At 56.0% G+C, this 20,137-nt stretch overlaps 8 protein-coding genes across 8 annotated transcripts; 4 read left to right on the top strand and 4 right to left on the bottom strand.

Annotated features, from left to right (window-relative positions):
- Positions 1-785: 785 nt before the first annotated feature.
- On the top strand, positions 786-2,246 carry LY79DRAFT_517697 (nucleoside transporter; the record flags this gene model as incomplete). Its single annotated transcript, XM_060554958.1, has 2 exons — positions 786-970; positions 1,052-2,246. The coding sequence occupies 2 exons, from the start codon at positions 786-788 to the stop codon at positions 2,244-2,246; spliced, it is 1,380 nt and encodes a 459-aa protein (XP_060413038.1).
- Positions 2,247-2,742: 496 nt separating this feature from the next.
- Positions 2,743-3,983, bottom strand: LY79DRAFT_517845 (inositol-pentakisphosphate 2-kinase; the record flags this gene model as incomplete). The annotated part of the gene is made up of 2 exons (XM_060554971.1): positions 2,743-3,650; positions 3,713-3,983. 2 exons carry the CDS (start codon positions 3,981-3,983, stop codon positions 2,743-2,745), a joined length of 1,179 nt encoding a protein of 392 aa, XP_060413037.1.
- Positions 3,984-4,785: 802 nt separating this feature from the next.
- On the bottom strand, positions 4,786-5,939 carry LY79DRAFT_245943 (uncharacterized protein). The gene has a single exon (XM_060551794.1). It carries the CDS (start codon positions 5,847-5,849, stop codon positions 5,127-5,129), a length of 723 nt encoding a protein of 240 aa, XP_060413036.1. The 5' UTR covers positions 5,850-5,939; the 3' UTR covers positions 4,786-5,126.
- A 1,243-nt stretch (positions 5,940-7,182) lies between these two features.
- Positions 7,183-9,638, top strand: LY79DRAFT_245872 (uncharacterized protein). The gene is made up of 2 exons (XM_060551793.1): positions 7,183-7,579; positions 8,083-9,638. Exons 1-2 carry the CDS (start codon positions 7,313-7,315, stop codon positions 9,484-9,486), a joined length of 1,671 nt encoding a protein of 556 aa, XP_060413035.1. The 5' UTR covers positions 7,183-7,312; the 3' UTR covers positions 9,487-9,638.
- Positions 9,639-12,136: 2,498 nt separating this feature from the next.
- LY79DRAFT_670681 (yeats family-domain-containing protein) lies at positions 12,137-13,007 on the bottom strand (the record flags this gene model as incomplete). Its single annotated transcript, XM_060563813.1, has 2 exons — positions 12,137-12,708; positions 12,767-13,007. 2 exons carry the CDS (start codon positions 13,005-13,007, stop codon positions 12,137-12,139), a joined length of 813 nt encoding a protein of 270 aa, XP_060413034.1.
- A 685-nt stretch (positions 13,008-13,692) lies between these two features.
- On the top strand, positions 13,693-15,268 carry LY79DRAFT_245648 (NAD dependent epimerase/dehydratase). The gene is made up of 2 exons (XM_060551792.1): positions 13,693-14,054; positions 14,126-15,268. The coding sequence occupies exons 1-2, from the start codon at positions 13,942-13,944 to the stop codon at positions 14,892-14,894; spliced, it is 882 nt and encodes a 293-aa protein (XP_060413033.1). The 5' UTR covers positions 13,693-13,941; the 3' UTR covers positions 14,895-15,268.
- On the bottom strand, positions 15,054-17,312 carry LY79DRAFT_591142 (SYF2 splicing factor; the record flags this gene model as incomplete). Its single annotated transcript, XM_060561238.1, has 2 exons — positions 15,054-15,986; positions 17,298-17,312. The coding sequence occupies 2 exons, from the start codon at positions 17,310-17,312 to the stop codon at positions 15,054-15,056; spliced, it is 948 nt and encodes a 315-aa protein (XP_060413032.1).
- Positions 17,313-17,522: 210 nt separating this feature from the next.
- On the top strand, positions 17,523-18,782 carry LY79DRAFT_517852 (uncharacterized protein; the record flags this gene model as incomplete). The annotated part of the gene is made up of 1 exon (XM_060554973.1): positions 17,523-18,782. The coding sequence occupies one exon, from the start codon at positions 17,523-17,525 to the stop codon at positions 18,780-18,782; it is 1,260 nt and encodes a 419-aa protein (XP_060413031.1).
- Positions 18,783-20,137: the final 1,355 nt, after the last annotated feature.

Genomic DNA, 20,137 nt, shown 5'->3' with positions numbered 1-20,137 from the left:
CCCGAATGATAGCGAGATGCACAAGCCTCCGGTTGTAAGGTGGCTTAAATGCATGGCGTTCAGGCAGCATTCGTGGTTAGGATAGGCGGATGTCAGTCGCTCAGGAATAAGCTTGTTCGATTTCCCACCACAGGCGCAGCGTGACAGGTTCTTAGCGCACGGTCAATGGCAGCGCAGTGTGACCAGCTGAGGTAATCGATCGGTGCACGGCCCCCCACGCCCCGCGCCCACCCCCGTCGTCCGCCCCAAACCAGCCCCGGATCTGATATACGCGCGGCGCGTGGTCATCGACTTGTCCCCCCCCATCTCACTGGATGACAGCAATCTGGTGAACGGCGCACATGATTGCTTGTCTCTCTCGTTTCCATTCTTCGATCAACGCACCCGGCTCTCATCGTATACGTGGTTCCTCGCGAGACGGATACCCTTGTAACATCGGGGAGTGGAGCGTTTCGACCTTTGCTGTAGCTGCTTTAACTGGTCCACGGAGCCGCCGCATGCGCGAGCAGTGAATCGGGGAGGGGAAGACATCGACAAGGTTCACCGACGACGCAGTGGGCACTCCAAACCTCGGGCGGCCGGTGGCGAGGACTAGCTTTATTCGACGGCACATCAGTGCTTTCCTTCTATAGCGAGTCTCGCCGCGATCGAGTGCAACACCATCACCGAAGCACCACCCGGACTCCCGAATAACTGCACGACGGCGGTTCTCTCTCTTCTGTTGAGCTGCACCACTATCTCCACACTTATACCGACGTCTCGAAAGGGAAACGACATAGCCCGAGATGGAGCGCATCAGGGAATTGCTGGGGAAGCACCACAAGCCGGACCGCCAGGAATATGAGCCCCTGGCGGAGGAGGGCCGCGAGCTCGACGGCTCCACCCCGATGGAAGGCCAGGAGGAGGTGCCCTTCTCCTGGTCCGAGTACATCATGTTCGCCTGGCTAGGAATGGCGATGCTATGGGCGTGGTACGTTGGCATGTTTTCTCTCGTCGCTTGGTCCCCGCCTTCTTTCTAGGTGCGCGTGCGACTAACAGTCTATGTCTCCAGGAACATGTTCCTAGCCGCAGCCCCCTATTTCCACGTCCGCTTCCAGTCCGACGCCTGGATCTCGCAAAACTTCCAGTCGGCCATCCTTACCGTCTCGACGCTGACCAACCTCACGGCCATGCTGGTCCTCACAAACATACAGTACGCGGCCTCGTACCCTTTCCGCATTAACCTCGCCCTCCTGCTCAACTGTATCATCTTCTCCCTCTTGACGGCCTCCACCTCCCTCGCCCTCGACGCCTCCCCGTCTACCTACCTCGCATTCATCCTCCTCATGGTCGCTTCGAGCTCCTGGGCCACCGGTCTCATCCAGAACGGCGCCTTCGCCTTCGCCGCCTCATTCGGCCGCCCAGAGTACATGCAGGCCCTCATGGCCGGCCAGGGCGTTGCGGGGGTGCTGCCACCGATCGCGCAGGTTGTCACCGTCCTCACCGTCCCGGAGAAAGCCGCCGGCGCGGAGGACGACGCCAGGTCACTGAGCTCCTCGGCGTTTGTCTACTTCCTCGCCGCTGTCGCTGTGTCCGTCTCGGCCCTCGTGGCCTTTGTCCCGCTCGTTCGACGCCACAACTGCATCGTCGAGAATCGCATGGTCGAGCACATGGCCGAGTCTCTGACCTCGGTCGAAGAGGCCGAGCGCGCCGCCCGCAAGGTCGTCTCCCCGCTCCGCCTCCTAAAGAAGCTGCACTGGCTCGCGGGCGCCATCTTCCTGTGCTTCGCCGTCGCCATGTTCTTCCCTGTCTTCACCACCAAGATCCTCTCGGTGCACTACCCCGGTGACGAGAAGGCCCCCGCCGGGTCCCTCTTCCGCCCCGCGGCCTTCATCCCGCTCGCCTTCTTCGTCTGGAACCTGGGAGACCTTTCGGGTCGCATGGCCACCATCCTACCCTTCTCCCTACGCCACCGGCCCGCGGCACTCTTCGCCGTCAGTCTTGCGCGCATGGGCTTCCTGCCCATGTACCTGCTCTGCAACATCGGTGGCCGCGGCGCCGCCGTCAACAGCGACTTCTTCTACCTCGTTGTCGTCCAGTTTCTCTTCGGCCTGACCAATGGCTGGCTGGGCTCGAGCTGCATGATGGCGGCCGGCGAGTGGGTCGAGGAGGGCGAACGCGAGGTGACGGGCGGGTTCATGGGCCTATGCCTCGTCGCCGGGCTGACGACGGGGAGTCTTTTGAGCTTCACGGTCGGCGGCATTTAGATAGATTCACGCATTGGAAACGGCGTTACGGGCGTATATGAATAGGCCGCCCACATTGCATTGGCTTGGGCGGGGTTTCGAGGCACGGAGCATGGCGATAACCCTGATGATAGTCATGAAAGTTGGAATAGACCGCTTTATCACGTACAATCTTGCCAAGTTTTGCTTGGCACGCTGCCGATACAGACGCCGCGGCTTGGAGGTTATTATCCATCCGCTCTATGATTCCTTCCTTCTTTCGTCCTTGCTGGCCTCGTTGGCCTCTTTGCTATCTCTGCCGGCCCTTCAAGTACCAGAGGGAGGGAAATACGGTGGGACGACGGGCAAGGGAGAGTAGAATGGGATGACGACACTCACAGCCCTGGGCAGACCTACGCGCTCATGACCTGTCACCGATACTTTGGCGCTTTTCATGATTAGTCGCTGTCGAATTATATTACGCTTTAATACACAATCGGTATACACTGTTGTACAGATGCGACGGCTTCTATCGCGCTCATGCCTGGAGGGCGCAGTTCTTCATGCCACCGCGACCCGTGTACCACCCTTCGTCGATCAAGGCCTGCTCCTTATCCCGCCATTCATTAATCTTCCAATCCGCATTCTTTTTGTCGAGATCGGCAAGTTTTGCCTCGAAGGACTCCGCCACGACGGTCTCCTGGCCGCTGACGTCCTTGACCCTGTATCGCATGAAGAGGGAGCAGTCGCGCAGCGTCATTGCCGTGCAGAACTCGTTATCGTTCTTGCTTGCCAGCAGTGGCCCGCGAGAATCCTTCTCCAACTGGTGTTTCTTCAAGAGCGTGAGAATAGAGTTCTTTTTCAGGAGCTCGTAGAGGGTGGAGGCGTGCTTGTTGTCTCCGAGGCTGCCGTTCTGGAACAAGCGTCGGAGGGCCTTCTGCCGTACTCCTTCTTTCCCACCGGGCGTCTCTCGCTCGGGATCCAGCCACAGGGGGCAGGGGTAATCCCGCGGGTTCAGGCCTCGGTCTTTGCCGCCGGAAAACTTTTTGGCCGCAAGTGCGCAGCATCTGCACGTGTTGGCGTCTTTCGGGGCCGACGGCGACTGGGCCAGCCACTTTGGCTTGAACTCGACGACGCGCTCGTCATCGCTTCTCGCGCGCATGCTCTCGATCATGAGGACCAAATCCCACCCAGCAATCTTGTCGCCTTGAAATTTGGCTGGCCGCAATCTCGACCCGGGTGGTCCCGTTTCCAAGGTTTTCAGCACTCTGTGCAAGTGCCAGATGGCTTCAGAGTGTATCTTAGCCCACGTCACTTCCGCCAACATATCCGCACGGTAGCTAAATAGAGGAGCGATTGTTTCCCAAAAATATTGGTACTGCTCTCCTGGGTAGTAGAAGGGCTTGGCGGGGTCTTTATTTGCCTTTGGCACCCTCAGTAGAAACTCTGAGACATGCTTTGTTAGCAAAGCTGGGTCGCCATTTCTGGGCGGGGAAACATGAACTAACTGGTTAACAGGTCGGCCTCGGTTCTGTCGCTCTCATGCTGTCGTTCAGACTTTGTGTAGAGGAACGCGATGAACAAGACGTTGGCGGCACCCTCGCCGACATATATAGCGTGCGTCCAAGGCCTAATGTGGACCTGATCGGTTACCATCACCTGTATCGAGAACACCTTGCCCGAAGGGCTGTGTACCAGGGGTACATCTTTGGCAGTCGGCAGCTCTGCCGAGGACAGGCGGGCAGTCAGGTCAGTAGGAATAGTCAAAAGGTTGGCCATGTCGAGGAACGAGCGATGAACCCCCCCATATGCGATGGCGATGTCGTGCCGATCGAAGGGTTCCGCCCAAAAATGTGTAGGCTAGGCAAATATAAGTCGAATGTTCCTCGATGGAACGAAGAGGATAGGGCAACCGTTATGACTTTGGTTGGAGAGGTGACCGTGGTGATAGATGATGGTTTGACAAAGGCGGGATATATGCCCATGGTGAGTAGCAAGCTTAGTTGGAAGAGCGGCCGACGAGATGTAGCTCAGGGACCCTTCTCAGCTGAAATGATGGCTTACTCCAATCCAACCGAGGGCACCAAGAGATGCCGCACGCGCACTTTCTTCCCCCCAGGCTGGTGTCTCGTGAGCACCTTCTCCTATCCCAGCTGCTTCCTGCCCTGCCGGATCGGGAATTGGACTCTGTCTGCGGAGCCAAGAAAGCAAGAAGGGTTGTGCGCCTCACAGAAACGTAGACAAGTACGTAGCCAAGGTAATCCGTGGCTTCCACCTGCATATAGCAAAGTCGAGCACTGCGTGTCAAAAGGTGCGTAGCGCAGCGTTGGTTGCCTTGCCCTGTGGGTTTCGGGGGTATGCAGGATTTGAGCGATGGTACCAAGACTCCATTTGATGGCTGTTGCGCTGTTGCAACGGAGCGGTCCTCACTCTCTGCCCTATCCCCCCTCTCTCTCGCTTTTTTAAGTTTTTGTTGTTCTTTTCGAAGTCAGCGGTATCCCGGGATGACGACAGACTTTCCCCTTCGGGTGTGGAGCGAAAAAGTTGGTGTTGGCGCGCTGGGTAAGCTGGGAGACGCTTCCGTCAACACCATTGGTACCCTGAGGAAAGGTGACGGCGGCAGACAGGCAAGTTCCTTGGTTCAGCAGAGGGCACTGATGAGGTGGCCAATGACTCTTGTGTCTTCCCGCACCCGCAACAAGACGCTTCTGTCACGGCTCCTTTGTCACGTCTTTGGGCTTTTACGAGCCGTTGGACAGGACGAGGTTGCGGCAACGCCTCGAGCCGTGTTACCCAGGTCTTACCCCACAGTCTCGCGAGAGGTTGGTTTTGTCTCCCAATGTTCGGTTGCAGTCTGCAGAGGGGACTCAGGGATCCTCAGGGCGACCCAGACTTTGGTCAGGAATCTCATCCGATGATTTGCTACGGCACGCGTCGAGGCCCCACAGGCTCGGCGTGAATCATGAAATACCATGCAAAGAAAAGAAAAAAGAAGGAAAAAAGAGGGCGGGCTCTTGGGATTGTTGCATTGCGGACGACGGGCGGTTCGTCGGCCGGATTGAGCCGGAGGAGGGCCGAACACATCGACATGTGCAGCACGCGAGTGGATGGGATTTCTTCGCTGTGGCTGCCCCAACGCTTGTCAAAGAGCCTACACATTAGCGCATTTCGTTGTCTTCTCCTGACTTTGGTCGCTCGTTGGCCCCCTTCCTCCATTGCGCGGGGCATTGCGGAGAGAAGAGGGCCAAGGGACTGGAGCAGGAAAATTATGTGGGGAGAAGGGGAGGGGATGAAGGTATTGGACGCGAGACGGGCAGCAAAAGGGAAAGAACCGGCATTGACGGCGGCTCTGGGCAGATCACATCTGACAGTCAGTATCGGACATGGCAACGGATCAGGCTTGGACGGGGGCAGCGGCCGGGAAAGCGGACATGCTGCTGAATCCGATAGCCGTTGCAGCGCCGTGATTTGATGGCCATAGATCCCCTCCCCCTGCCCTACAACGAAGATGGACCGCAGTGGATGATGATATGACGGATGGCTCGCTCCAAGAGCATCGGACAAGGCCGTGCCAGTTTGGTTGCCAGATTGAGCCTTCATGCAAACGTACCCGCCCCAAGTAGATGGGGATTGTTCTCCATGCATTCGCGAAGCCTTGGTATTTCGTCAAATCCCAGATTGGCTAATGGTCACTTGCTTAATTATGTTCTGATGTCGGACCACATGTCTGTCGACGTCGTCCCATCTTTCGCTGACAGTCCACCAGTCCCTCGTGATCGGCCGCCAACAGCAATCAACGATCCCGTGTGATGCGATGGTACCTCACTGGCGGAGCGCGGGCCAAATGGCAGCACTCCAAAGGGCTGAAAGTGAACGGCCCAGATCTCGCTAGAGGTTGTTTGCAACCACCCTCGATCCCCTGCCGGATGGTTCGCGCGGTTGTGGACACGACAGGTGCCAACTTTAAATCGGCCACCGTCTTTTCGGGGTTGTGAGATTTGGCAGGCGCATCTTTCGGCTCATCGTCGGGCATCTGCGTGAGGATGATCTGGTGATACCTTGGGGCTTCAGATGGCAGATGGTGCCTTGCCTTGAATGGCCGATGGCAGACCTCGGGTGATTCGCATTGAAGGCCAATCTGCCTTCACCTGTAACTTTCACAAGCAAAACACCCCCCCCCCCCCCCCCCCCCCTCTCCGGTCATGGAATGGATCAACCCGGCCCAGCAGCGGCGCTAGGGGCTTCCGGCGCATAGCTCATGAACTCGTTGGAGGGCTGTTGTTATTATTGTGTCGGGTTGTGTGACCGACTGTCAAGAAACGGTGTGAAAAGCAGGGTGAGGTTGCAGCCTCCTTTGGAAATAGTGGGACCGCCCCATCCGGTCCCTCCCTTTCCCTCGCTCCTTTTCGTTGAACCGTGGCTTAGGGGGGCGCCTGTCACGCTGCAAGCCGTTACAGCGCTGGTGTGCCACTGAAAGCATGCCAACCGCCCAAAGCTGGGACGCGCTCCTTCCTTATCACTTCACTCGGTCGCCCTCTCAGCTCCTACTGCACGCGACACTCGGGAGTGAAGCCCCACCCCCCAGCAAGGAGTCACCCAGAAATATCCTTATAGTGTCAGAAATTTTGCAGCAAGGAAAAATTTCGCGCCAAGGCCGCACAGCACCGTACCATCCTAAACTCCGAATATTCCCTTTGCTTCCCGAAGAGCGAGCCACAGCCCATAGCGCCGTCGTAATAGCACCCGACCAGCGTCATCCGCCCGAAAACGCACACACGCCCTCCAGCCCAGCTTGCTACCACACACCCGCTGCATCCATCTACCTTTACAACATCAACCCGCCTTGAACCTTTCACTCCTTCTCCTCACCCAGATCATCTACAGCTCCTTCCCCGGACTTCCTATCATCTAATTGCTTCTGCTCCCCAACGAGTCCGTCCTGCTACTACCCCATCCCTCCGAACCAGATACCATCGCTGATCTTCCGTCATCGACTGCGAAGCCAAGAAAAGATATCCCAATCGAACCTCTCCCTACAGTCGACTCGGCCCCTCCGGCCTCCAACACCTCACCCTTCGATGGTTGGCCGCAGTTAAAGCCATTTCAACATGGCCTTCAACTTCAATTGGTCACCGCTCACAGCCGATGCTGAGTTCTACCAGCGCGCCCGAGAGATGCTCACAACCGCCCTGAACAAGTCGCCGAAGCCCCCGATTATTGTCGATGACATCCTCGTTACCGAGTTCAACTTGGGCTCCGTGCCCCCGGAGCTGGAGATCCTAGAGATTGGCGACATTGCCGAGGACCGCTTTCGTGGCATCTTCAAGATGTGCTACTCCGGTGACGCCTTCTTGACGCTGAAAACCAGAGTTCAGGTATGCCCGGTGGTTTTTTTCCCTTCCCCAAGCAACCGTCCCTCTGCCACGCAGGCTCTCGGAGGCAAAGCTCGGTTTCGCAGCCGTGGCATTGAGCTTACCATCTCTCACACCCCGTCCCCATACACGACCGCGTCCTTGCTCTCGTTCCAGTGGGAAAGTCTTCCTGTTCCGTAATCCCAGCTCCATGCCAGTGCCTGGAATGTCCGGATCCCCTCCATCCCCGAAGCCGAGACAGCACCAAGTGATGCTTCCGCAAAGACATCGTCAATTCGCCAATCCCAAACATCATTTCCACCTCGCAGATGCCTTCCACAAATTTTAGGCCATATATCCCGGCCTTTGTTTTTCCCTCGGCAAACATCCCCCCCCCCCCCCCCCCCCCCCTACATGCACCTCCGCATTGAAGATGAAATTGCCTGGCCGGGATTCGCGTTCCTGGTTACCTCCGGCCTTCGCGGAAAGGACGTGCGTCATAGCAGTGCTAATATATCAACAAACAGGCAAATCCTCTGAACACCTACCTGTCTTCTAAGCCGGGGTTCACATCACCCCAACCATTGGCGGCGGCATCAGGTCTCACCATTCCGCTGTCAATAACACTCTCCGAGATCAAGCTTTCGGCCTTTATCATCCTAGTCTTCTCCAGGCAAAAGGGGCTGACCCTGGTCTTCCGGAATGACCCACTCGAATCGCTCAAGGTCTCCTCGACCTTTGATTCGATCCAGTTCGTGCGCGATTATCTCCAGCGCACTATTGAGGCCCAGCTGAGGAATCTGATGATGGATGAACTCCCCGCCATTATCCACCGCCTGTCGCTGCGCTTGTGGTGTCCCGATTCGCTGCCGAAGGAGGATGAGGCGCCTAAGGAGGACGCCGAGGAAACCGAGGTCGACCCCTTGGCGAGCCCACCGTTGGATCCCGTTGATGCCAACGGCAACCTTCTCGACGCCAACGAAGTTTCGTCGCTGTCGCTTGAGGGTGGGCCGGAGGTTCAGTCGCTCTTCTCCCAGAAGAACCTGCTAAGACTTGCTGCTCTGAACGACTCCCACCGGACCTTCTCCCTCTTCACCCCAGGCATCCGCGATGTCGTGTTCCGAGCCTGGACCGGACCTGCAGTGTCCGAGCCTACTAGCACGCCGCCGACTGCGACGCCCAGCTTGTCCAAGACCAACTCCTTCCAAGGAACTTCCACCACATACACCTTCTCCGACACTGGCAGCGCCTCTCATGGCCACCTCCCGTCTCGACCTTCGATGGTGAGTCTCAACTCGGCCACCACCGGATTGTCACTGGGTGCCGGTATCAGGTCCAAGTCGTATGCTGGTCGGAAGAAGAAGACGAGAGTGGTCAACCTCCGACGGTCTAAGAGCGAGGTCGGCGAGACTCCGGAAGGCAGCGAGACTCAGTCAGAGATGGCGTCCGAAACTGCTTCTGTCGCCGGCCCTTCCACCGAGCCCCTCATGGCTAGCTCTATTGCCGAGGACCCCGAGGAGGAAGAGGCCCTTGCGAACTTGGCCGAGTCAACCCCTAGTAAGGTCCGCTTCGGCCCCATGGAGAAGACCCGTTTCCCTTCCAGACCCCCCTTGCAGCCGAACTTCTATACCCCGCCCAAGGATGTCCCGAGCATGCGCATCAAGCTGGACAGCGCCCGGGAAGCCGAGGCCGCCGCTCAGCCTCAATCTCAGACAGCCGAGAAGGCGGGAGCTTTTCCTAGTGAGAAAGCCAACGCGGAGAAGCGGCCTAACGGTGACTCTTCCGAGACCTCGACTGTTTACGAACAGGCTTGGATCATGAAGATGGCTGGCGAGATTGCCCGTCGCGTCTACGACGAGAAGAGCCGCCATCCAGACCTTTGGGACGAGCGGGAAGACATCCCGCCTCCGGCCTATGAGGCATCCGCATAAAATATTTGCTCATTCGGGCAGATGTTTTGCCGTACAAAGTGTACAAAAACATCACATATCCACTTTGCTGGACTACATCTCCTTTCCTTCTGTTCCATCACTTCCTCCTCGCATGGCGTTATGGAGAACCTCTTTTCATCGTTTGAATGTTTTTAGTGTGGGGAATGGGTCGGTCGAAGAGACCATACACTTTGTTTCCCGCCTTCTTTTGTTATTGTTAATGTTTAGATACCGCATGGCGTTCGAACAGGAAACCCAGAGAGGGTGATTAGGGTTGAGGGGTCATCGGCATCATAAAAAAGAATGGGATCGAATCGGAGAATCACGGCCTCTTCTCTGAACTTTTTGGATTCTTCGGGTTGGGATCACCAAGAACGGGAGGCCTACCAACCAAGCAAACTGGTCATGCGACTGATGATTTGGAGAGAAACGGCCTCAGCTCATGACACGTTGAGAACGGGTCGTTTCCGCAACACAACCATACAAAAGTTATCAGCGCTGCTTTTTCTTCTTTTTTTTTAACATCAAGGGCCCGCCTGCCGAAGCGCACGCGCACACGTCCTTGAACACAACCAAGCCACTTATTTCTTTTGTCCTTGATTTTCTTTTTCTAGATCGTCCACTGCAGAAACATCCTCACCGGATGAAAGCCCCAGATGGGTGGGATTCCGGAAGGGTATAGCTGGTGTGTACAGTACAATGGAAAAGGAAGGGGTTTCGTCTTTTGACACTGGATGGATTTCTACAAGAGGAGGAAGACGGTGGTGGAAGATGGAAATATCGTGGATACCATCACTACGTTTCATTCTTCGTTTTTTGCGTATCAGGCCTGACTCGGAGACCGAGGTCCATGGCAGTAAACCCTGTTGGAAAAATACAAACACTCCCATCTTCTATTCATACTATCTATCCACCTGTGCTTCGTGTATAACCCTTGGGGGTTCGGGACGATAGTAAGCTGACACCAGCGGCCGCGTCCATGCAGTCGTCACACCTGCCCCGTCCGTCACGGTGATGGAGGGGATTTCCCCAAAAACGCCATCAGCACCATGGATGGGGCAGGGTTGTGTGCGCGGATGGGTTGTTTTACCGCGGCCACCAGAACGGCGACGCGCCAGAGGTTTGATTACGAGATATCATCGTCCTGTGTTTCTATCTGGAAACCCTTCTAGTCGAGTATTGGTCACACAGTCCTCCTAGCAATTGTTCCAAGTCTTACAAGGCAAATGGGCGGTGGGAGCTACTGAGCAAAGAAGAAAAAAGAAAAAGCACAGCAGCGATGCAAAGAGGCGCAGTGATAGAGTGAAGGAAGGCAAGCAACGCGACGTAACGAAACGGCCAAACAAAGGAACAAGCAATAATCACAAACAACGATAGGTGAGGACAGGTCTGGGCAACTGTGGCTGGTCTGTAATGACCTTTTCTGAGGACGAAGTCGTTGAGGAGGTTGACTATACACATAGAGACCACATGAACGCGCACGTGAACAATGGTCCCTGGTCTGGCTAGGTATGGAGATGAGCGGAAAAAGACCACCTCCCCCAGCCATGGCTGTGGCTCACAACTATACGACGGCCCCGCTCCAAACTTCGCGACGACCAAGGGAGGTGACAGGTTAGCACTTTGTGGTGTTTGAGCTGCAGAAAAAGAATGATGCAAGAGCTACAAATCCCCGCCACTGCATTGATCGCAACCAACTATACTACCTATACCCCGAAGCAGCCCACCTATTTGTTTCGCCTGTCTCCCTATCCTGGGTGTGAGTTTCCGTTTCGTCCACATATTTAAGTCAGGGAGCTTGGCTCCGTCGCGCGTAACGAGCACGTTCCGGAAACCTCTGTGACGCTCTAAGGGGCGAGAAACAGACGGGGCATGCATTACTTACTTTATTTAAAGCCTTTTACTAGTTATAAAGAAGGTAGTCAAGAAGTTACTGCCTCGCTGCCCCCGGAGCCGTCGGTCTTGGCGGACTCATGGTCCTTGGCGGCCGTGCTGGTTTCCTCGACTTGCGGACACCGAACCTACAGCAAACATGGCAACCGCAAGTTCTGGCTCGACCGCCGTGTCGCAGGTGACCTCCTCAACTAGCTCATGAAACCGTCCATCTACCCACACACCATCTTGATTCCTCCTTTCTTTTGCTGGGACTCGATAACAGGCGCCGTCCATCAAGCACCTAGAAAAACAATTCAGCAGACCGGCGTCCAAGGCCTCCTGCTGTTCTATCAAAGGACTTGCATCTGTCATGTCAGTGTCCATGTCGTGCTCGGGCTCACGAGTAGGTCAGCCAGGAGCTCCGTTTGTCGAGGTTCCGCCGCGTGGGCTTTCGCAGCCTAGGAGTCTAGCGTTTTCGTTATTAGTATTCGCTATGAGATCGTCGCCGCCTTCACATTGAAGGTCAAGCTAATAGTGACGATGGCATACCATTTGACGGAATGCGGGCGATGACGAGTGAGCCTTCATCGCCAGCAGCAACAGCGTCTCAGAATACGGAGCACTTATGCTCTGGCCACTAGCTTCTCCGGCAGATAGTCTCCAGTTCTGCTTTAACACGCTGCCGTTTCGCTTCGTTTTTTGTCAGTGTGACTGGCTGACTAGCAGTGGTCACCGCCTTGCGAGATGGTCGTCTACATGCTGGGTTCGGCGGCTTCTAACCGGCCGTTGCAGCAGCAGCGTTCTCGGCTTTCAGGGCGGCAAGCTGAGCCTCCTTCTCCTTCAACGTCTCCAGCTGCTGCTTGGCCATCTCTTTCACTTTAGCTTCGGCCTCCTTGAGCTTCTTGACTTCGATCTGCTCTGTTTCTAGACTGAAGGGCTGGCCCGGCTTGTTCACTGCGGGTAGCAAGGCGCTTCGCTCCCAGGCCACCTGCACATTCGACGTCTTCTCTGGCAGGGACGGGATCGGCTTGTTTTTACCCTTGCCACCTTTGCCGAGAGGGTGGCCTTTGGGGTGGGCGCCAGATGTGAGGATTTCGTAAAAGGCTTCGTACGGTTCGTTGAAAAGCTGTTCGTCGAATGCCCAAGCACGTATCTCGCCGTCGTTCTGGCGTAGCATCTGCTCCTTCTCGGCATCGGTCCTACCGTACGGGTGTAGGCGAAGGTTGTGGTATAAAGTCTGGGGCTTCTCTCCAGACTCGGAGGCATAGTACAACTTGATGGTGATTTCAAACTCTCCCCATCCAGTTTCTTGGACTAGGAAGGGCTTTCCAGGCTCGCCATCAATCACTAATAGGGGTTAGCATGGACATCATCATGGCGATTGCTAGCACGAAGGATGACATACTGCGCACGTGGTTAGGAATAGACTCGTGGAGCTTGAACTGAACCCTCCGCAGCCAGTACGTGATGTCGGTGTCATCGATGGCCTTTACAAACACCTCCCACGAGTGGGTGTGGTCGTCGGGAACGCCCTCTGGCTTAGGGTTGGTTTCGGGATCGAAGGGGCGAGCGGTCGTGCCGTAGATAAACGGGCGCCTGATTTGGGTGCCCTTCACGCGCTTGCCGAGGCTGCTGGGCGGCGCCATGTCGATGCGGATAGAACAGTGAGTCTGGGTGATGTGGTGTAGTCTGTTCCAAAGAAGCCATGCACAGTGTAAGTGCGTTGTTGAAGATGTAGTGAGGAGAAAATGGTTTGCCAGCACTGATGGCAAGAATTAAATGGTTCCTGCAGCCGACGTTGTCAGCCTTACGGCGGATTTATAGTGGGGCCCAGCTCGAGCCTGAGAACCAGCCTTTTTCTGAGCCTGGCCCATGGCCGTCGTGTAACTTGGCATCAAAGTACAGACTACCAGTAGGTAGGCAGGACACAGCAAGAAGCACCACATGCGCGATTGCTTCACCATCAGCACTAAGCGGTAGCTTCGATTCGTTAAGATCTACCTAGGTATGTACCCAGCATGCTAGTAGATACGTAGTCAGCAGGCGACGGGGCAAGCGAACTTTTACTTATGTACTGCCCCTGATTTCAAATCGTGAAATGCATCGTACTTCGACGATAAGGGATCAGCAAGAATGCAGGCGGATGGTGTCGATGACAGAAGCCGTACGGATACGCTGGGAGGTTCAGGCACAGGACGATAGAAGGGGGGCCCACCAGATCTCACCAATGGGAAGCTTCAATGCCAGTTGCTCCAACCCCTGTAGCTGTAACCTCTACACACTAAGTAGCTGCAGCATCAGTACCCCTGGCAGGTTTTCCACTGGGGAGCTGGGGAGCTCTCGGCCGGGTGATGATTTCATGACTTTTCAGCAGCTTTGCACCCGCGCCCGGAACCGGCATCGAACCACCATCGGGAAGACACTGGTAACTACCTAGACTAACCAACGCCGAGCCCGGACGCCGTCTCCCTACTAACGTCGACCCGGCTTCTCATTCACTTCATTCACATTGGTTCCTACAGCAAGGCTTCTCGTTTTCACTCAATCGGTCGCACGGCCACTCATCTCACTTCACCCACCATGTCAACCTCGGCCGTCACCAAGAAGCTGGTCGTGTGCGGAGGAAACGGCTTCCTCGGGTCAAGAATCTGCAAGTATGCCGTCGCAAGAGGCTGGAATGTCACTTCCATCAGGTACGCCATAACGAGGCCCTCTCGCGCCTCTCCCTAATGCTCTCCCCGCCTCGTCTAACATGCCCCGACAGCCGCTCGGGGGAGCCCAAATGGTCCGCCGTGACCTCATCGCCGGCCCCTCCCCAATGGGCACACCAAGTCTCCTGGGAGCGCGCCGACATGCTCAGCCCCGGGACCTACGCCCCGCTTCTCAAGGGCGCCGACTTTGTCGTCCACAGCATGGGGATCCTTCTCGAGGCTGATTACAAGGGCGTCATCTCCGGCCAGGAGTCCCCCATCTCGGGCCTGCAAAAGGCCTTCGCCCCCGTCAAGGACCGCGGCGTCGACCCCCTCAAAACCTCGTCCGAGGGCGGCGATCTCAAGACACCCAACCCCAATGACCAGTTCTCCTACGAAGTTATGAACCGCGACAGCGCCATCGCCCTGGCCAAGCAAGCCAACGCCGAGGACGTAAAGGCCTTCGTCTACATCTCGGCCGCCGCCGGCGCCCCCGTCCTCCCCGCGCGGTACATCACCACGAAGCGCGAGGCCGAGAGCACCATCGCCAGCGAGTTCCCGCGCATGCGGGGCATCTTCCCGCGGCCGCCCTTCCTGTACGACAGTTCAAGAAAGTTCACGCTGCCGCTGGCGGCCATGACCGGCGCCGGCGCCCTCTTCAACAGGCTGACCGGGGGCGTGCTGAGCGGGTTCATGGGCGCGAGCGGGGTGAAACCCCTGCCGGTCGAGACCGTCGCGGAAGCAGTAGTGGAAGCGCTCGACGACGAGAAGGTTCAGGGCCCGGTTGAGGTGCCCGAGCTCGAGGAGCTGGCGAACAAGGGTTGGAGGAAAACCATGCTGTGATGCATGATAGTGTATTTGTAGTTGTAATTGTGTCATAGATTGTATGATTGCCCAGTGCAAACAAGCGGGGAAGAAGAAAAAAAGGCCCCTCACAGGCTTGATATCCTCCCGGCTTTACCAGTCTCATAGTATCCCTCCCCCGCCCCCATACGCCCGCGCTTAAATCATGGTTCCTCTCTCGAAACTGTCCCGAATCTCTGCAGTGTACTTGTTGTAGAAGCGCGCCAGCTTCTGGTTGAACTGCTTGTTCTTCTCGTTGATGTACGTGACGTCACCGTCGTCGCCGTTCTGCGCCATGCGGTCCTTCCTCTTCTTCAGCCTGTTCTCCTCGGCCCTCCTCAGGTCTTCCACGAGCCGGTCGACAGCGGCCTTGTCCGGCTTGTTTTGGGCAAACGTGGTGGAGTCGGCCGTCGAGTAGAAGGAGCCATCCTTGTCCACCGCAATGAGTTCTCCGTCCTCCGTCTCGACGATGTCGAGGCCGCCCGAGGCGGCTGCGCGCTCAATGGCGGCCATCTTGTCCTTTTCGTATTTGTCCATATCGGGGGCGATATTCTTGAGCTGGCGCTTGTAGACCTTGTTGCTCTCGGCGGTGTAGTCCTGGAAGGCGTTGTTGTCGCGGTGCGCCTCTTTCTTCCTGACGTGCTTGTCCCACTTCTCGCTCTCGTCGATCGTCCAGTCCCACGCGCGTTTGCGCTCAAAGTCGCCGCCGGCGTCCTCAACATCGGCCTTCAGAAGCTTCTGCGACGCAATGGCCTGCTTACGGTGGAGGGCCGTCAGCTGGCTCGGGTCGGACGCGAGGCGCTGCGACTCGAGTGTCGCCTCTTTGAAATTTTGGTCGGATGAGGTCTTGGCGCGGGCCTTGAGGGCCTTGAAGCGGGCCATGCGTTCCTTTGCCTTTGCTGCGGCATCTTCTGCTGTGGGCTGTGATGATGAGGATTCTTCTATCGGTTCTGCAGGCGCAGGAACGGCATCTGTTGTTGTGGTGGGGACGGTGGACTCTATCGTCTCGGTTTCTTCTGGGGCGACGGATTTAGGTTCCGCGGTCTGTTTGGTGTCTTCCGCCGCAGCGGAACCGGTGTTGGTTTTTCTCTTCTTTGATGGAGGCATTTTTGAAATTGTGTTGTGCTGGGAAGGGGCGGTCGTTTGAGCGTATGTATGTTGTGCAAGAGTCGCGATGTATGGTTTCGGAGGTCTTGTGATGTGATGCAAAGTGACGAGAGAGTGGGACTTTCTTGGGTGTCAGGCTGGGAACTCGACCGATGTTTCTCCGGAAGGCCGACTAGCGCACAACCCGCGGATCCATCCAAGGGTCTGATTCTAGTGTTATGATTGGAGGCAACTTTTCCCTTTACAAGGATAAGCAGAGGTTCGACATGAACCACCTAAGGAACAGAGAAACAGAGGACGGTGAAAACGGAATGTTGATTTTCTTTTGCCATAACTATGGCTTCGCTTTTCGGTTGTTAGATGGGATGGACTTGGATTGATGAGGGTAATGAAATGTCTATTGTTTAAATTCCTCATCATGACTGCTGATGTACTTTCTTGGTAAAGCGGCATCTCGCCTTGATTGATTACCTGGGCACCGATTGGGACATACTTGTACTCCAGCAAAGAGTACATGGGCCCATCTCTCATCGTCGAGATGCGGATTGCGTACTCGCCCCGCCAGAGCTTGAGTTCATTCTACCCCGCTCACTCCACTTCCAAGCCCTTGAGGCATACGATGCACTGTTCTCGATATTTCTTCTCATATCTTCTCCCTGTAGTCTTCATTCATACATGGAGTCGAATGTGCTTGACAAACCCCACATCGTGATTCGTACCTAGACCTGATCATGCTCTATTTTCGCTCCTGCTTGCCTCAAAAATACGCCTCACTGCATCAGATGTTTATCGACAGGGAAAGGCAAGGTTCATCCGGCAATCCAAGAGACACGTGCCCTAGAGTAATCACCTTGAAATTTCAAGCGTAATTGATGATTGAGATAATCTTTTTTTTACCCATTTCCAGTCCATGGTCAAGGGCCTCGCATGCGAACGTCCCTCGGTGTGCTTGTCCATAAGGCCACTACAGCACTACCTAGGTCAAAAGTCTGGCAACAGCAGTAAGAACAACCCAATTAGGAGTCACAGAAGGGACCTATCAGCTTGGGGCTAGTCTCACCACCAAAGGACGTGTATCTTATCACCCTACTGTCACTGTTGGGCCATCCTTATTGCCGTTGCCAGACTTTTGACCTAGTGCTGTATACCAGGTTTCTATTGAACGTATACCTAGTTTACGTACTGAACCCTGACAAGAATCTTCAGGAATGGTTAAGTGGCTAGTAACTCGAGGATCAATGGCTGAAGGACGGAACAATAGATCGACCCACTGCCGCTCCCCCGCGGGACCCATACGGGTGACGGGGCCATGCAAGAAACACCCGTGGCTGTGCGACCAGGTCACCCCATGTCGTTGCCCCAATACCCCTGCGCCCTCGTCTTGCATCCCGTTGCCTCGACGCGCCCCCTCAATAGGCGGCAACAATCAGGCGATTTTTGACCACGTCGCGTGCCCGTGGATATAGCCTCTGCAAAGCGACCGAAGGTTATATGGGTATCAATTCACACCACTTCTCAATTATGCGGCAGCCGGTAACCGTAGGCGTCGTCAGCAGGACCGCCTCGAGTGCCTGTTTTCACACTTCAACGCAGTCTCGGGTCTCACGGCCATGGGTTCACACCAAGAAGAGGCCAGCAGAACCACAAATACCACCCTCGTGGCAGCCCTTTGAGGTGCCAGAGGTGGTCTTAGATCTCGACGGCTGGGACAGCGGATACTCACGACCGTACGACGATGCGGAAAGGTCCGCTCAGCGGGAGAAATGGGGAGAGATTCCTCACATTGACGCCACCTGGAAGCGCATCAAGAACTTTGAGTTCGACCGCCAGCGCGTGAGCGACAACTTTGCCAAAGTCGCCGGCCACGACCCCTGGCGACAACGCTGGGCCGTCACGGACCTTGACGTTATGGCCACCGCTCTGAGAGGCGCCCCCAAGCACAAAAGACGTCCGGATAAAAAGCGACCCTATGGATCCGACGCTGACGGCGTCTTGAGCTCGGTGGCTTTCGAGAACGCCATCCCCATGTCCACCTTTCGGGACGACAAGTCGCTTCTGAGCTGGCTGCTACACAGGAAGACCAGCACATGGCCCATCCCCCAAACGCCCCTTGCTATCTCACAAGACCTCATAAGCAAACAAGAGAGCCTCAAGGACCTTCGACGCTACATCTTGTTCCTTCTCCAGCAGGGCGACGGTGGACCCTGGCGCGTTCACCAGTGTAATGAACACATCGCCCGAGTCTTGTTTCGTGTTCTTTCCGAACCCGAAAAGAACTCATCCACCCTCCGCAGCTTCTTGCCGTTTTTCAACAATCTTTTCACCATCCACCAGCAAAACGGATGGTCACTTGGTCCTGAACTGTGTGGTGCCTGCCTAGTTCTGTCGGCCCACGCCTTCCAGTTGCGGGCAGTAGGGAGATTTCTCGAGCATGGCTTAAAGCAGGGCTATTGGGTTGACGGGAAGCCAGGGATCTCAGATGTTCAATCTGCGCTAGGGCTATTGCACCGACGATGGGATAAAGAGGCGCGAGACGATGCTTCCTCTCAGGATGTTGAGGCTCACCATGCGCCTGGAAACCGTCCAGACAATCACAAAGAAAACCTGGCCAGCCTCTTGGCAGGGGGTGTTGGAAACGACGGCAAAGCGTCTTTCAAGGCCGTTGTGGAGAGCAATCCCAGCAATGAGGGGCTGAATGAGCAGTTCTCGCGGCTGGTTGCTCGACTCGGCCCTCTGTCAGATCACCTCACCACGACTAGAGTGAATCGGGGAAAAGGGTGAAGCGTACCAACACTGCGCCTCTGTCGCGAAAAACCACTCTTGAGGAGAGTATCTCTCGGCCAAGGCCACGGAAGCTCGATAAATAACCCGAACGGTCGATTCAAGCTCGAGCTAACCAAGAGGTCTGGCGGACCAGACGGTTATGTCCCACGTTTTGGGTCATGCATATGCAACATAATACATCACATGTCATCCTCTTTTACGGAGCATCCGGTCTCAATTCTGAAATCTGCCTTGTATCTTCATCCTACGCACCTGCATCGCACACGCGTGTCTGAATCCAAGTGGTACATCTCTGGACTCTCGTCAGCGAAGTCGTGGCCTTGCTTCGACAGCGTCCGTCACCCCTCAGCCCTGTCACGCCCATATTGCCGAATGCGGGCCTGAGTGCCATGTGGCTTGCCCTAAGCTCCAACACGTCGGAGACATATTGCGCGCAGCCTGAACCGCGCCGCGCCAAGCCTGCCATCCCATCGGGTCCGAAGATCAAGACATGTCAAGCTTAACTAGCCTGGCCCCTCCTTTGCCCGTTCCTCCATGAGCATTAATCGCCGTGTTCGTTCCGCGCCGGCGCTGGTCCTCTCCATTGTGTCTTGTCTTGTGCCACCTCGCCTGGATACTGGGATTCCTGTTCAATGATGGTATGCTTTTGTTGAAAGTCAATATGAAGCCTGAAACCTCATTCGTGGTCTGCCACCCTGCCAAAACGCTGGTCCACCGCATCTCCACCAGTCTGCCCTTCTCTCTCCGAAATTCACTGATATTGATAGATATACTCGAAGGATGCCTCAGCCAAGGTCGCTTACTGGGTTTTCATCATGCTGAGACAATGCGAATGCCTTATGCCACCACATTCATCCCTCTACTGAGTTTCCGTGCTTCAGATCGCCCCCGGGGGTTTTCCCATGCATGCTTTGGCGCTTCCGGCCCAAGTAGGCAACCAGAGCAACGGGGAGTGGCAGAACAAGACATCTCGATGCGTGGCGTCCCAGCCCACAGACTAGGAGTCCAGCTCCGCCAACCGGGCCAGCCTCGGCGCTGGAGCCGCACCGCTGTGCGCGAATCTGGTTCCGGCCTGGTTTCGACGGGCTCCGGTCGAGGGGTTTCTGACGGTACCGTGGCTTGCTTGACAGCCAGTAGTGACTTGACAAGCCTGAACTCTCTTTTCCCATATACCCTTTCTCGAGGACTTCGCCGGACCTCCTCTTTGTTGATCGGGACAGCGTCTCCCCTCGATCTTTTTCAAGCGAAGCAGCTTTGCCTGCCATCATCTACCCGCCGTCAAGAACTCCCTTTCATTTGTGTGCTCTTGACTCCCGACTTTCTCTAGGCCCTTGCTGGAATTCGGCGTAATC

The sequence above is a fragment of the Colletotrichum navitas genome (assembly GCF_030913465.1).
Source record: "Colletotrichum navitas strain CBS 125086 chromosome Unknown LY79scaffold_39, whole genome shotgun sequence".
NCBI lineage: Eukaryota > Fungi > Ascomycota > Sordariomycetes > Glomerellales > Glomerellaceae > Colletotrichum > Colletotrichum navitas.
Note: the sequence above shows the minus strand (reverse complement) of the source record. Positions and strands in the feature narration are given on the sequence as shown.